Source organism: Balaenoptera acutorostrata, chromosome 1, assembly GCF_949987535.1.
Source record: "Balaenoptera acutorostrata chromosome 1, mBalAcu1.1, whole genome shotgun sequence".
Classification (NCBI taxonomy): Eukaryota; Metazoa; Chordata; class Mammalia; order Artiodactyla; family Balaenopteridae; genus Balaenoptera; species Balaenoptera acutorostrata.
In genome coordinates, this window is record NC_080064.1 from 66,035,977 (window position 1) to 66,052,073 (window position 16,097).

Genomic DNA, 16,097 nt, shown 5'->3' on the forward strand with positions numbered 1-16,097 from the left:
TTTGTTGAGTGAGAATAAATGAATATTAATCTCTGGAATAGCAGCCACATAAGGCATTTACCACCGAGAGCCAGGTCCTTTGTTCTCTCTTCCACAGCGGTACTTCCCACATTGAACTGTAAACTCTTTTCCATTGCCTATCTCTTCTACTATTTACTAATTCCTTGAGGACAAGGACATCATATCTTTGTATTATTACCAACTAGCATAATTATTATCATAGAGTAAGGTGTACTACAAATATTTGTTTAAGGAATGAAAGAAAACAAGGATGGGGAGGAAGCAGTGTGACATAGAACCTATGGATGAATACAAAGGCGACCCTCAAAAGAAGCTGGATAATGACCATAGCACAGTCACATTAGAGGCAAAACAGTCATCACATATAAGTGAAGCTTCACTTATAGATTTGAACTTCAAGACTTTAAAGTCATTATTAACACTCTTGCCTATTAGAAGCTATCCAAATCCTACACAATTTTCAGATGACACTGGTATGATATAGGAGTTCAAATTCCTAAATGAGATGATCAGGTAATAGAAAAGTAGTGTCAGAGTTCTCTGAGCTATTTGCATTACTAGAACTTATGAAATACACCTCAGTCTATTTTTCAATTCAATTAGTTTTTGTGAAGCATCTACAGAGGGCATGACATTGTACACAGTGTGGATTTGAATATGCTGTGTCAAAACAGGTCAATGATTCACAGGTCCCAATGCAAAAAGTCAGCTTATTCTGTTTATCTCATTCTTTTTGTGTCAGAGAAAATTCATTAAAATGTTATGACCACTTGCTTGACCTGTGATCCGAGTCTGGAAAAATAAAGTCCAAACTGCTACAATTGGCACCCTGTAATAAAGGTCATGCATTCTCTTCTCAGGACATGGAGATCGGATTTATTTGTTTGTTTATTTTTTTTTAACAGAAAACTCATCTGAAAGAGGATGCAAATGAAAAGAATCTTGACATTTTTAAGCACAGCCATGGAAGAAATAACCCCGTTCCTTACAACAGAATGCCATCCAAGGAGCAGGTGCTCTAACTAGTGCTACATTGAGAAGAGAAGAAAAAGACCGGCTCATCAATAATTACTTATACACACACTGCATGCTGATCTCTGTCCTCCAAGGGAATTACAAACCAGATGACAAGACAATACATGAATACCAAAAGCTAAAGAGCAATCACATATATTATGTGCTGTATACGATCTACAGCAAAAGCTGCAGGATTTCATTGGAGGGAAGGCACTCTGAAGCTGGGGGCGGAGGAGGTGGATCCTGAGCAGGGCCATGGAGCAAGGAAGACTATCACTTGAGGTGACAATAAGATGCTTCCCCAAAATGTGAGAGTATAGAAAATAATACTGCTTTCTGAGAGTTAAACTATGACTCAACACATCATTAATGGACACAGTCACCTCAATGAGACTAAGCCTCCCAGCCCAGCAAGGCTTGATTTCAAACTTCTTGAATTTATTAACAAATCTAAAGAGAAGTGCAAATGATGATCAAACAGCTCTGCCCATCTGAGGACCCTCCAGGTTATGAAGGATTGATATGAGAATCCAATGTGAGGATGATCCTGGTCTGCTGATAGACAGCACAGGCTAGCAGAGCCTGATGCCATTAGCCATTCCACTCATGTAATTTCCTTGTTCTGACTATACATTCAGCCAGCAACCTTTTGATAATTAGGTTTCTTGTACAGTTTGCCTAAAGGGAACAATGTGCTGCTCAGGCCAAAAGGAACATCAGGTCTTCTCAGCAATTAAATTTCTCAATGTAAATGATTGCATTAACATTCTGGCTTTATATATCAGTCTCTTGTGAGCTTTGTTAGTACCAGTCATCATACCTGAATTAGAGTAATTCTAGGACATGGACAAAATCAATTTTCAGACCTTGCAGAGATGAACACAACTGGTTTGGCTCAACAGAGAGTTCAAGGGTTTAGAAACCCCAGAGAGAGTGTAGTTTAGGCAGATATGTTAAGACAAATTTGTGTTGCGATTTTAATATCATGTTAAAGCATTTGGAGTTAACTTTTAGGCAGCGGGAACTCATTGATGAAATTTGAATAGGGGGTATAACATGATCGAAATTGTTATTTACAGCTCTATTATGTGCAGCTCTACTTGGGAGAACTCATGTTTTTTTGTTTTTTTAATTGGGGGATAGCTGCTTTACAATGTTGCATTAGTTTCTGTTGTACAATGAAGTGCATCAGCTATATGTACATATATATCCCTTCCCTCTTGGACATCCTTCCCACCACCCACCATCCCATCCATCCAAGCAAACAACTAATTACAACACAGTATTATAAGCACACAGAGTACTCTGAGAGCACCAAGGGAGGTACTGAAGTTCAGTCTAGGGGAGATCAGGAAGTATTTCTCAGAAGAAAAAACTTACACATTTTTCTATTAGATTTTAACATTCTTTCAAATTTTCCCTTTTATTTAGGTACTTATTTTAGTTAAAAGAAATATATCGATATTTCAAAGAGATTCAGAAGTATATTTCTGACTCTCTACTAAATATTCTTCCCTGGATAGTCCACAGGCATTTCAAACTCAACATTTCAAAACCTAAACTCATGATTTTCTCTGCCTTTCATAACCATTCCTGCTCCTCCTCATGTGTTCCCTACCTTGGTGAATGTAACTGCAATCCAGCTAGTTATTAGGCACAGTCATGCTAGATTCTCTCTTTTACCCCCAGCATATTGAATACAATCAGTCCTAAAGCCTTGTAGATTTCTGCCTTCTTATCACCTCTTAGATTTCTTCTCTCTTAGAGCCACTGCCTTAGTCTAGGTTTTAATCACTTGTCAGCTAGATTACTGAAATAATCTTCTAAATGGTGTCCTGCCTTCATTTCAACTAGTTTCTATACTCTCCAGGATATCCTTGGTTTTAGAGCTAGGATAATAGTTCATTTACTCATTCAACAGGTATATATTATGTGTCAGGGGCTTTTCTAACCCCATGGGACACACTGATGAATGAAACAGCCAAGGTTCTTGCTTCTCACAGACCTGATATTTTAGACAGGATATTAATTGTGTAAGAAAGAAATGAATAAAGAAACTTTCAGTAGTGATAAATACTATAAAGAAAATACAATTAAATGATGTGGTAGATAGTGATCGGAAGACTGGGTTGTCAGGAAGGGCTCTCGGGCAATGGCAGTTAAGAGCTAGATGGCAAGAGGGAGCCAGTCATGCAAAGGTCTGGGGTCCAAGCATTTCAGGCAGAGGAATAACAAATACAAAGTCCCCAGGATGCATGCAAGTTTAAAATCTTCAAGAAATGAGAAGAAGGCAAGCATGGCTACAATAAGAGGATAAGAGAGAGAGAGAGAGAGTGGTAGGGGATGATGTGAGTCACACAGAGGGCACTCATGTAGGACATGAGTTTGAGTTTAATTTAAATGGTATGGAAAGCTATTGAAAATGTATTAAGAAGAGCTATGATTAGTTCATGATTTGAAAACTCAGAGTTTTGTATGTAGAATGGATTATAGAAACACAAGGAGAGAAGGAAGACCATTCTATAGTCCAGTGCTAAAGTACAGACAGGATATATAGTGCCACGGATGAGGGTGAAAGTAGGAAAGATGGAGAAGTAGGTGGCTTGGGGATATACAAATATTTTGGAGCTAAAGCCAATAAGACTTGCTGATGGATTGAATGTGAGAGATGAGGGGAGAAAAAGAGGAAGCCAAGGACCTATAATTTGAGTAAAACAGGGTGGGGATATTGGTGTCATTTTCTGAAATGGAAAAGACTGGGGGAGGAGGTTTTAGAGCTTTGGAGTGGGAACAGGAAGCAAGAGCTCTGTTTGGTCAAATTAAGTGTGAATACTATGAATTCAAATAGAGAAATCAAGAAGGCAGTTGAATAAAGAAATATGGAGGTCAATGGAAGATTCATTGCTAGAGATATAAAGCTTGTGTGTCACTGACATATAGACAGTATTTAAAGTCATTGGCCTAGTCTAAAAGTAGACTAGAGAAAGAGAAGAGTGAAGGACGAGGACCAAGGCACTCCCACGTTCGGAGATCAAGCAGGGGTTGAGGAGCCAGAGAAGAAGACTATAAAGGAGGTGCCAGTGAGGTGGAAGAAGCATCAGGTGAGTATGATGTCACAGAAGCCAAGAGAAAAGTGTTTCAAAAAGGAGAGAGTGGTCACCTTTGTCAAATGCTTCTGTGAAGTTAAAATAAAAGACGTCGCCCCACTACACTTGGCAAGATGGAAGTCACTGGTGACATTTTCAAAATCAGTTTGAGGAGAGTGGGGAATAAATCTCTACTGGAGAGAATGTGATGAAGGGGAGAAAGGAGAAATGGCAAGTAGAGACAACTAAAGCAAATTTAACCTTGCAACTCCACTGATTAAGAGCAATAAGAGGCTTGCCATTCATCTCATGCCCTTTAGAATAAAGTTCAAGTTCCTTGCCTTAGGATATACAATGCTTTTCGCTATCTGGGCTCTTGCTACCTATGCAACTTAATCTCCCAACTATACTCTCCCTCCTACTACTGTAAGTACTCACAACACTCTAACATGAATCATGCAAGGTCTCTTCCTTCACACGTCTGGCTCTCTCTGAGTTACTCCTTGCTCTTCCCTACATGAAGCAAAACCTTTACAGGTCCTTCAATCACCCTCAGGAATGACCACATCAGGCAAGCAGTGCCACTCCCGCCACATGATTTACTCTCTCCCTAGGGCTTCTGTTGCAACCTGCACCTCTACGTAATGTTCACCTCAGTACATTGCAGTCTCCGATTTGACCACAGCACTCCTCTCCCCTACTTCTCTAACACAAACACACACAACAGAACAAGGACAAACTGTGAAGTTTGGGATCATTTCTAGGAGGTTTGTGTCCCCAGTGCTCACCATAGATCTTGTACAGAGTAGTGTTCTCAAGTCCTTGCTAAACAAAAGCTTCTACAGTGCAAATTGCATTCTGTCGATTTCTTACTTAAAATTCTTCAATGTCTCCTCTGAGTCTATAGAATAAAATGCCAAACACATTGGTATGTTGAGTAAGTCCTTGGTGATTTTGCTTATTGTTACCTCTTCAGCATCCTTGCTCTCCACCTCATCCTGACCTTCATGTCTCAACCACCCACACATGCACACGTTGGGTGTACACCAAACCATTTCTAGGACAATTTTTCTTAGGCTTCTGTACTTTGATGTGTGCTGCTGACTTTTCTTGGAATGTTTTCAAGAACCAGCTCACGGGTCACCTCTACTCTGAGGTTTTTCCAGATTCCCCTTTCCCTACTCCTAGTGCACACTCTTCTTTGCTTCCAGAGCCCATGTAAATAACTCTGTTTTTGTACTCACCACATTAATCATTTTATCATCTGCTCTTCCTACTAGACTGCAAGCCCTGTTGGACAGGAACTTTGCTCAGTTCATCTTTGTATTTCTAGCACCTAGCACATTGCCGGACGCATAACAAGCACACAGTTAATGAATACTTTTCTTTAAATCTTTTGATTTAAAGGTGCTTGCAATGTTTAATAGTATTTTTAGGTCGATTATTTTCATCATTAGGAATAATTTGTAGGTGGTGATTCTTCAAAGTGCAAAAACATAAAAAAAAGAACAAGGTCACATACTGAGGCATACAAGGGATAGGCTATGAATTTTAGACAGGTGTTAGTCTACATCTTCCTGTAGTAAAGAGTCACACTGATAAATAATTGGTCACATTAGGCCCTTTGCTCCATTCAGAATGAGGCAAATAAATGCCAGGTTTAGAGCACATCTTCAACTCACATTTGCATTCCGAAGAATTAGCCATTCAGGGAAATTATTTATTTTTATTTCCTTCCACATTTTGAGATTATTTAAAAGTTTTCGAAGGAGTGCTATGGATATAGGCCTTTTATTTCAAACTATTTTACAAGTCAAAATGATTTTTAACCTCTTCCAGACATTTTTACAACATGGGATCTATATTTTTTATTAACCTTTGTGTACTTTTTTCAATAAACTTTTCCTCACATTTTTCCATGATGATGGACCCCACCTTTAGACATTCAAGTTCCATCTACAGTGACAAGAAGCATACCAATTATTTCAAAATGAACAAAAAGTTCATGAGAACTGCATAAATTTAGGAGACAGCATGATGTTGTCACAATAATTTGAGATGTCTACTTAATAATGGCACTTTAGAAATTACAAAAGTTTGTGGTGAGCATCAACATAGAGCTGTATGTGTGCATCACATAGGCAGAAGCTGAACTCTTCCTTCTCTGCTTTGGCATTAAAAGTTGAATCACAGAGACAGAAAGAGATTCAAGATGGTGCGGTAGAGAGACACTGAAATCACCTCCTCCCACGAACACACCGAATCTACACCTACCTAGAGAGCAATTCCTCATGATGGCTGATTGAACAGCTCTACAAATAGAAGAACCATGTAGAAATTTGTAGGAAAGACAGAGAAACAATATCCACAGAAACCTCACCCCTGACCCCACAACCTGTAACAGGGACAGATATTACTGAGGGACCTGAGCGCAGACTCACCCATCCTGAGACACCGCAAAAAACAAAAACCAAACAAACCAAAAAACACACTAGTTTAAAGGGCACCTAGATTATGTGGAAAAGAAATCCATTTACTAACCTGAGAGCCTCTGCCAAACTGGCAGAGAATTGCAGGAACTCTCTCTGATGTAAGGGGCACTGGCAAGTGCCATTGTTTGAATCACCCCCAGAACTCCCCCTGGTCCACACCCACCCCAGCTCCAGCCATCCCGCCAAGGTGGCCTCAACATGGCACACCCAGGGACTGCCCCCAGCCAGAGACTGCTCCTGTTCTAGTGGCCCCACCAAGGTGGCTTCAGGACTGTCCCCAACCCATGCCCACTCTAACTCCTGCCAACCTGCCAAGGCAGCCTTGGCACAATGCACCCTGAGACTTGACCCAACTGAAACCTGCTCCAGCTCCAGTTAGCCTGCCAAAGCTACCAGGTACAAACAGTCTACAGAGTAGACAGTCCCACACAAGGCTACTCCTTCAGGACTAGGAGAGGTAGCTGTTCTGCCTAATTCATAGAAACACACACCAAGAGTCAAACAAAATGAGGAGACAGAGGAATATGTTCCAAATGAAAGAACAAAATAAAACCCTAGGAAAAATCCTAATGAAACTGAGGTAAGTAATTTACCTGACATAGAGTACATAGAAATGGTCAGGAGGATGCTCACTATACTTAGGAGAAGAATGGAGAAATACAGTGAGATCTTCAACAAAGACTTAGAAAATATAAGACAGAACCAATCAGAGCTGAAGAATACAATAACTGAAAGAGGGAACCAGTAGCAGATTATATAATACAAAACAGTAGATCAGCTACCTGGAGAAAGAATAGTGGAAATCACCCAAACAGAACAGCAAAGAGAAGAAAGAATTTCTTTAAATGAAGAGAGTTTAAGGGACATCTAGGAAAACATCAAGCATACTAACATTTGCATTATAGGGGTCCCAGAAAAAGAAGAGAGAGAGAAAGGGACAGAAAACTTATTTGAAGACATAATGGCTGAAAACTTCCCTGTCCTGGGGAAGGAAAAAGACATCCAGGTACAGGACGCCTAGAGAGTCCCAAACAAGATGAACCCAAAGTAATCAACACAAGATATATTATAATTAAAGTGGCAACAGTTAAAGAGAGAATCTCAAAGGCAGCAAGAGAAAAACAACTAATCCCATAAAAGGAAAACCCCATAAGGCTATCAGCTGATTTTTCAGCAGAAACTTTACAAGGCCAGAAGAGAGTGGCAGGATATATTTAAAGTGTTGAAAGAAAAAAAATTACAACCCAGAATAATCTATCTGGCAAGGTTATAGAATTCAGAATTAAAAGAGATAAAGAGTTTCCCAGACAAGCTAAAATAAAGGAGTTCATCACCACTAAACCCACCTTACAAGAAATCTTAAAGGGTCTTCTTTAAGTGGAAAAGAAAAGAATAGAATAGAATATAAAATTTCTATTCTATTTCAGAATAGAAATTTTAAAATACATGAAAGAAAAAAACCTCACTGGTAAAGGCAAATATATAGTAAATGTGTTAGATCAGCTACTTAAAAAGCTAGCCTGAAAGTTAAAAGACAAGAGTAGTACAGTCAACTATAACCACAATGAGTAGTTAAAAGATACACAAAATAAAAAGATGTAAAATATGATCTCAAAAATATAAAATGTGAGGGGGCAGTAAAAATGCAGTGCTTTTAGATGCCTTCAAACTTAAGACTATCAGCTTAAAATACATGGCCATGTATACAGGTTGGTGTATATGAACCTTGTGACCAAACCCAAAACTTAAAATAGATACACAAAAAATAAAGAGAAAGGAATCCAGACATAACACTAAAGGAATTCATCAAACCATAGGGAAGTAACCAAGAGAAGAAGACAAGAACAGAGAAGAACTACAAAACAACCAGAAAACAATGAATAAAACGGCAATAAGTACATACCTATCAATAATCACTTTAAATGCAAATGGATTAAATTCGTCAATCAAAAGACATAGGGTAGCTTAAAAAAAAAAAAGACCCACCTAATATGTTGCTACAGGGCACTCACCTCAGCTCTAAAGACACACACAGAGTGAAAGTGAAGGGATAGAAAAAGATATTCCATGCAAATGGAAACAAAAAGAAAGCTGGGGTAGCCATACTCATATCAGACAAAATAGACTTTTAAAAAAGATTGTAACTAAAGACAAAGAAGGGCATTACATAATGATAAAGGGGTCAGTACAACAAGAGAATATAACATTTCGTGGCATTTATGCACCCAACAAAGGAGCACCTGAATATGTAAAGCAAAATATAAACAGACATAAAGAAAGAAACAGTAATACAATAACAGTAGGGGAGTTATATACCCTACTTACATCGATAGATAAATCATCCAGACAGAAAATGAATAGGGAAACACTATGAACAGTTATATGCCATCAAATTGGACAACCTAGAAGAAATGGATACATTCCTAGAAACATACAATCTTCCAAAACTTCCAAGACTCTATTTCCAGGAAGAAATAGAAAATCTGAACAGATCAATCACTAGTAATGATATTGAAACATTAATTTAAAAAAACTCCCAACAAACAAAATTCCAGGACCAGATGGCTTCACAGGGGAATTCTATGAAACATTTGAAGAAGAGTTATCAATTCTTCTCAAGCTATCCCAGGAAATTAAAGAGGAGGTAGTACTTGTAAACTCATTCTATGAGGTAGCATTACCCTGATACCAAAATCAGACAAAGACACACACACACACACACACACACACACACACACACACACAATTACAGGCCAATATCCCTGATGAACATAGATGCAAAAATCTTCAAAAAAAAATATCAGCAAACTGAATACAACAATACATTAAAATGATCATATACCATCATCAAGTGGGATTTATTTATTCCAGGGATTGAAGGATGGTTCAATAGCTGCAAATCAATCAATGTGATACATCACATTAATGAAACAAATGTAAGAAATCATATGATCATCTCAGTAGATGAAGAAAAAAAGCATTTGACAAAATTCAACATCCATTTATGATAAACACTCTCAACAAAGTGGGTATAGAGGGAACATACCTCAACATTATAGAGGCCATATATGACAAATCCACATCCAACGTTGTACCCAACAGTAAAAAGATAAAAGATTTTCCTCTAAGATTAAGAACAAGACAAGGATGCCCACGCTTACCACTTTTAATCAGCATGGTATTGGAAGTCCTAGCCATGGTAACCAGACAAAAAAAAGGAATAAAAGGTGTTCAAACTGAAAGGGAAGAAATAAAACTGTTACTATCTGCAGACAACATAACTACATATAGAACACCCTAAAGACTTCACCAAAACACTAACGAAACTAATAAAAGAGTTCAGTAAAGTTGCAGGATACAAATTTAATAAACAGAAATCTGTTTCTTTTCTATACACTAATAATGAACCATTAGAAATGAAGAAGACAATCCCACTTACTGTTACTTCCACAAATAAAATATCTAGGAATAAATTTAAAAAGGAAGTAAAAGACCTTAACTCTGAAAACTATAAGACATTGATAAAAGAAATTGAAGGTGACATAAATAAACAGAAAGATACTCTGTGCTCATGCATTGTAAGAATTAATATCGTTAAAATGTCCACATTACCCAAAGCAATCCACAGATTCAATACAACCCCTTTCAAATTACCTATGGCATTTCCCACAGAACTAGAACAAATAATTCTAAAATTTGTATGGAACCACAAAAGACCCCAAATAGCCAAAGCAATCTTGAGAAAGAAGAACCAAGCTGGAAGTATCATGTTCCCTGATTTCAAACTATACTACAAAGCTATAGTAATTAGAACAGCATGATACCAGCACAAAAGCAGACATATAGATGAATGGAACAGAATAGAGAACTCAGAAGTAAACCCACTCTTATATGGTCAGTTAATCTACAATAAAGGATGCAAGAATGTACAATGGAGAGAAACAGTCTCTTCAATAAATGATGTTGGGAAAACTGGACAGCTAATTGTGAAAGAATCCAACTAGACAACTTTTTCATACCATATACAAAATAAAATCAAAATGGATTAAAAACTTAAATGAAAGATCTGAAACCATAAAACTCCTAGAAGAAAACATAAGCAGTAACCTTTCTGACACTGGTCTTAGCAATATGTTTTTGGATACATCTCCAAATAGTCAATGGCAACAAAAGCAAAAAATAAATTAATGTGACTAAATCAAACTAAAAAGTTTTTGCACAGTGAAAGAAACCACCAACAAAATGAAAATGCAACCTACTAAATTGGAGAAGATATTTGCAAACAATACTTGTGATAAGGGGTTGATATACAAAATATATAAACAACTCATACAATTCAATATCAAAAAAATAAACAACCCGACTTAAAAATGGGCAGAAACCCGGAATAGACATTTCTCCAAAGAAGACAGATGGCCAACAAACACATGAAAAGGTACACAACATCACTAATCAACAGGAAAATGCAAATCAAAACCTCAGTGAGATACCACCTCACACCTGTCAGAATGGCTATGATCAAAAAGACAAGAAACAAGTGTTGGCAAGGATGTGGAGAAAAGGAACTCTGGTGAATTATTGGTGGAAATGTAAATTAGTGCAGCCACTATGGAAAACAGTATGGAGGTTCCTTTAAAAACTAAACATAGAACTACCATATGATCCAGCAATTCCACCTCAAGGTATTTAACTGAGGAAAATGAAAACACTAATTCAAAAAGATATCCACCCCTATGTTCTTTGCAGCACTATTTACAATAGCCAAGACACAGAGGCAACCTAAATGTCCCTCAATATACGAATGGATAAAGAAGATGTGGTGTGGTGTGGTGTGTGTGTGTGTCTGTGTGTGTAATGGAATATTACTCAGCCATAAAAGAGTGAAATCTTGCCATTTGTGGCAATATTGATAGACCTAGAAGGTACTATGCTAAGTGAAATAAGTTAGACAGAGAAAAACAAATACCATATGATTTCACTTATATGTGGAATCTAAGAAACAAAGGAACAAACAAAACAGAAACAGACTCATAAATACAGAGAACAAACTGATAGTTGCCAGATGGGAGGGGCATGGGAGGACAAAACAAAATAGGTGAAGGGCATTATGGGGCACAAAACCTCCAGTTATAAAAAAGTCACAGGGATATAATATATACATAGGGAATATAGTCAATAATATTTTAACTTTGTATGGTGATGGATGGTAACTAGACTTACTGTGATCATTTCATAATGAATAAAAAATATCAAATCACTATGTTGTATACCTGAAAGTAATATAATATTGTATGCTAATTATAACAATAAAAAATGTTGGGGGCTTCCCTGGTGGCGCAGTGGTTGAGAGTCTGCCTGCAATGCAGGGGACACGGGTTCGAGCCCTGATCTGGGAAGATCCCATATGCCGCGGAGCAACTAGGCCTGTGAGCCGCAATTACTGAGCCTGCGCGTCTGGAGCCTGTGCTCCGCAACAAGAGAGGCCGCGATAATGAGAGGCCCGCGCACCGCGATGAGGAGTGGCCCCCGCTTGCCGCAACTAGAGAAAGCCCTCGCACAGAAACGAAGACCCAACACAGCCAAAAATAAAAAAACTATATATTTAAAAAAAAAAAAATACATTCCAGAGAAAAGAATTGCTTACCTGTTGACAATGGGCCCCTTGAAATGTGGGTCATGTATCCTTGGATCACCTGCATTTAAAACAAAGAACTTGCTAAGCATATAAGCCAATGAAATGGCAAATAAATACATATAAAATATTAATAAAGGAAAAATTTATATCTTAGCTAGTCCACTGCTCAGTGCAGTGTTGAACTCATTCTTTGGTCCAGTGAAACATCAGTATGCCTAGGATACAGCTGTCAATCATTTTCCCTCTCTCCAGCTAGAAGCAAGTCTGGGAAGAGTTGTTAAGGACCGTAATTCTTAGACACACTGTGTACATATCTCCCACAGTTCTGAGCAGCAACATTATAGACTGCAGCCAGGACAGCAAAACTTGAAGCCCTTCCAGTCTGCAAAAGCACATTCTACCATCTGCCATTCCGAAGTATTGCTGTGTATTTGTGAGGTGCGCAGCATAATAGAGATGTCTGCTTATCCCAGTTCTCCCTTTCCTCTCAGTAGATGAGGCTTCCCTTCGAGAAACTGGAATACTAGTCACTGTTGGTCTCTGCCATGTTGGCTATATGGTATATACAAATCATTATTATATTATACAAATGTTATTTTTGTTTTTTGTTTTTTTTTAGATCTACTGGCAGACTTCATGCCGTCTGAAGATGGGCCCTAGTCATTTACTCTTGCATCATGATTGCCATATATTTCCCTTGTCTTTAAACAGTACAAAGTAGACACAGAATGGCCTTTCCCTCACATGTACTGGGTAGGCCCAGTAACAAGTTCTGTAGAATTATTTCTGGCCAAAGGTTTATATTTTGCAATTCTCAATCCCCGACTCTTCTTCCCCAACCTAAGGACTCCTGCTCTCTTCCTCCAGGGATTTGTCCCTGTAAGAAGGCCTACTTCTGATTCAAAGACAGAATCAAAAGGGACTGGCAAAAAGAGGCCTGTGTGTCAGCAACCTGACTCAGCCTGTTCTCAGTGGGGAAATTAGACCTGAGGACTCAGAAACCTCTTCAGTGTAATCACAGGCTGAGGGCAGAACAACAGGAAGGTAAGGACAGACTTGCAACAGAAATCCAAGAGCCAGTCAGTCAGCAAATATTCATAAAGCACCTATTACACGCTGAGAGCTCTGAGGGGATACAGAAGATCTATAAAGCATGGTCCCTGTCTTCGAGACCTTACAGTTGGTGGGGCAAGATCGACATATTGATTCATTCAACAAATATTTGTGGAGAATCTTTATACATCAGGCCCTGTGTTGTAATACATGAACAATGAATATACCGTATAAAATGATTAATCAAGTACTAAGTTATATGTATTGGCCTGAAATGTTACAAGAGTTCTGAGAAAGTAGGTTTCATCAAGGACTAGAGCAGTCAAGGGGGTTTCATTCAAGAAGTGAGATTTTTGTGAAAGACTGGAACAAAACAAAAGGGAAAAGAGAAACATTCTGAGTCAGTGAAACTAGAATTCTGTTAAATTCAGTAACTATGTATTGATCGCCTGTTATGTGCTCTGCATTAGAAGAAGCACTGCAGGGGATACAAGATTTAGTGAAACACAGTCTCTGCCTTCAACAGGCTAACAAAGTGGTGAAGCAGGGAGAGAAATAAGAAAAGAACACAAGTCGCTATCAAATAAGGCAGAATGTGATATCGTAAGAGGGGGCACAAGGAAAGCGTTAGGAACGTTCTAAGGAAGGAAAGGTCACATTCAGTTGAGATTAGTAAGGAAGGGTTCCTAGAGCCACAATATCTTCAGATGGACAAATAAAGTTTAGAGATGTATGAAGTCACAGAGTTAGGAAAGAACAGCATGTTTCAGGAACGGTGAAAAGCCTCCAGCCTGATTGGAGTCATAGATAATGGAACAGGAGGAGGAAAACATAAAGCTGAAGAGATGGTATGGAACCAGACTACAGAAAGCCTAAAAAGCCAGGGATGGAAGTTTTTTTATATATCCTAGGCCACAGGGAGTCATAGAAGGATTTGGAACAAAGGAAGGACAAGGTAGAAGCAGGGCTTAATTAAGGAAGAGCAATCTGGTGGCCATATATAAGTTGTATCACAAAGTGCAAAGTCAAGGGGACCAACCAGGAGTCTATTGCAGTAATAGAGGTAAAGTCATGTGAGCTACGACCCAAAGTGGTAGAAGTAATGGAAAGACAGATTCCAGGATCATCACAGAGCAGTCGTGTGGCTTATGGGTTAGGAGCAATGGCTCTGGAGTCAGACTGCCTGCTCTCTATCACTTACTAGCAGTGACCCTAGACAGATCATATCACTTCTCTAAGTCTCAGTTTCCATATATGTATATGGGGATGATAATAGTACCTATGCCAGAAAGATGTTATGAGGATTAAATGAATTAATACCTGTAAAAATGCTTAAAACAGTGGCTGGCACTTAGTAAGCCCCCAATGAATGTTCATTCTTAGTCAGAGAATTACACGAAAAAGATAAAAAGCACTTGATGAATGGTAAGACTCAGGATGTAAAAGAAGTCAAAAAAGGTTCCAAACAAAGAGATTTCAGGGCTTCCCTGGTGGCGCAGTGGTTGAGAATCTGCCTGCTAATGCAGGAGACACGGGTTCGAGCCCTGGTCTGGGAGGATCCCACATGCCGCGGAGCGGCTGGGCCCGTGAGCCACGGCTGCTGAGCCTGCGCTTCTGGAGCCTGTGCCCCGCGACGGGAGGGGCCGCGATAGTGAAAGGCCCGTGCACCGCGATGAAGAGCGGTCCCCGCACCGCGATGAAGAGTGGCCCCCACTTGCCGCAACTGGAGAAAGACCTCGCACGAACCAAAGACCCAGCACAGCCAAAAATAAATAAATAAATAAATAAATAAATTAAAAAAAAGAGATTTCAGACCTAGAAATTGTGATTCTCAGTCACTTCTGGTTTTCATCTCAGTTTAAGGAAATGTTGATGCTATTAAAACAGATGGGAATGTTAGCAGGTGGAAGAGGTTATACAGTTGTCATAAGGAAAAGAGCATGAGGTTGATTTGGCTCTTTTTGAATTTGAAGTGACATCTAATTGAAAGTCCAGTGTTCAACTGGAGTTCAGAAACTGCAGTCTTGTGGGGAGGGAGAGGGATGGACTGGGAATTTGGGGTTGGTAGATGTAAACTATTACATTTAGAAAGGATAAACACCAAGGCCCTAATGTATAGCACAGGGAACTATACTCAATATCCTGTGATAATCCATAATGGAAAAGAATATTTTTAAAAAAAGAATGTCTAGGGGAGGAGCTTCAAGATGGCGGAAGAGTAAGATGTGGAGACCACCTTCCTCCCCACAGATACACCACAAATACATCTACACGTGGAACTGCTCCTACAGAACACCTACTGAACGCTGGCAGAAGACCTCAGACCTCCCAAAAGGCAAGAAACTCCCCAAGTACCTGGGTAAAGCAAAAGAAACAAGAAATAACAGAGACAAAAGAATAGGGATGGGACCTGCACCAGTGGGAGGGAGCTGTGAAGAAAGAAATGTTTCCACACACTATGAAGCCCCTTCGCGGGCGGAGACTGCGGGTGGCAGAGGGGGGAAGCTTCGGAGCCACGGAGGAGAGCACAGCCACAGGGGTGCGGAGGGCAAAGGGGAGAGATTCCCACACAGAGGATCGGTGCCGACCAGCACTCACCAGCCCGAGAGGCTTGTCTGCTCACCCGCCGGGGCGGGCGGGGGCTGAGAGCTGAGGCTCGGGCTTCGGTCGGATCCCAGGGAGAGGACTGGGGTTGGCAGCGTGAACACAGCGTGAAGGGGGCTAGTGCGCCACAGCTAGCTGGGAGGGAGTCCGGGAAAAGTCTGGAGCTGCCTAAGAGGCAAGAGACTTTTT

General features: G+C 39.5%; 1 protein-coding gene across 3 annotated transcripts in view; it reads right to left on the reverse strand.

Annotated features, from left to right (window-relative positions):
• SLC44A5 (solute carrier family 44 member 5) overlaps nt 1–16,097 on the reverse strand; it is a 357,535-nt gene that overhangs the window by 135,641 nt on the left and 205,797 nt on the right. For 2 of the 3 annotated variants that reach the window (XM_057534098.1, XM_057534090.1), the window contains exon 2: nt 12,261–12,309. In XM_057534098.1, the coding sequence (XP_057390081.1) occupies nt 12,261–12,309 (49 nt within the window). Of the gene's footprint in view, nt 1–9,777; nt 9,841–12,260; nt 12,310–16,097 lie in introns of those variants that run through there. The other variant, XM_057534109.1, reaches the window with a different exon arrangement.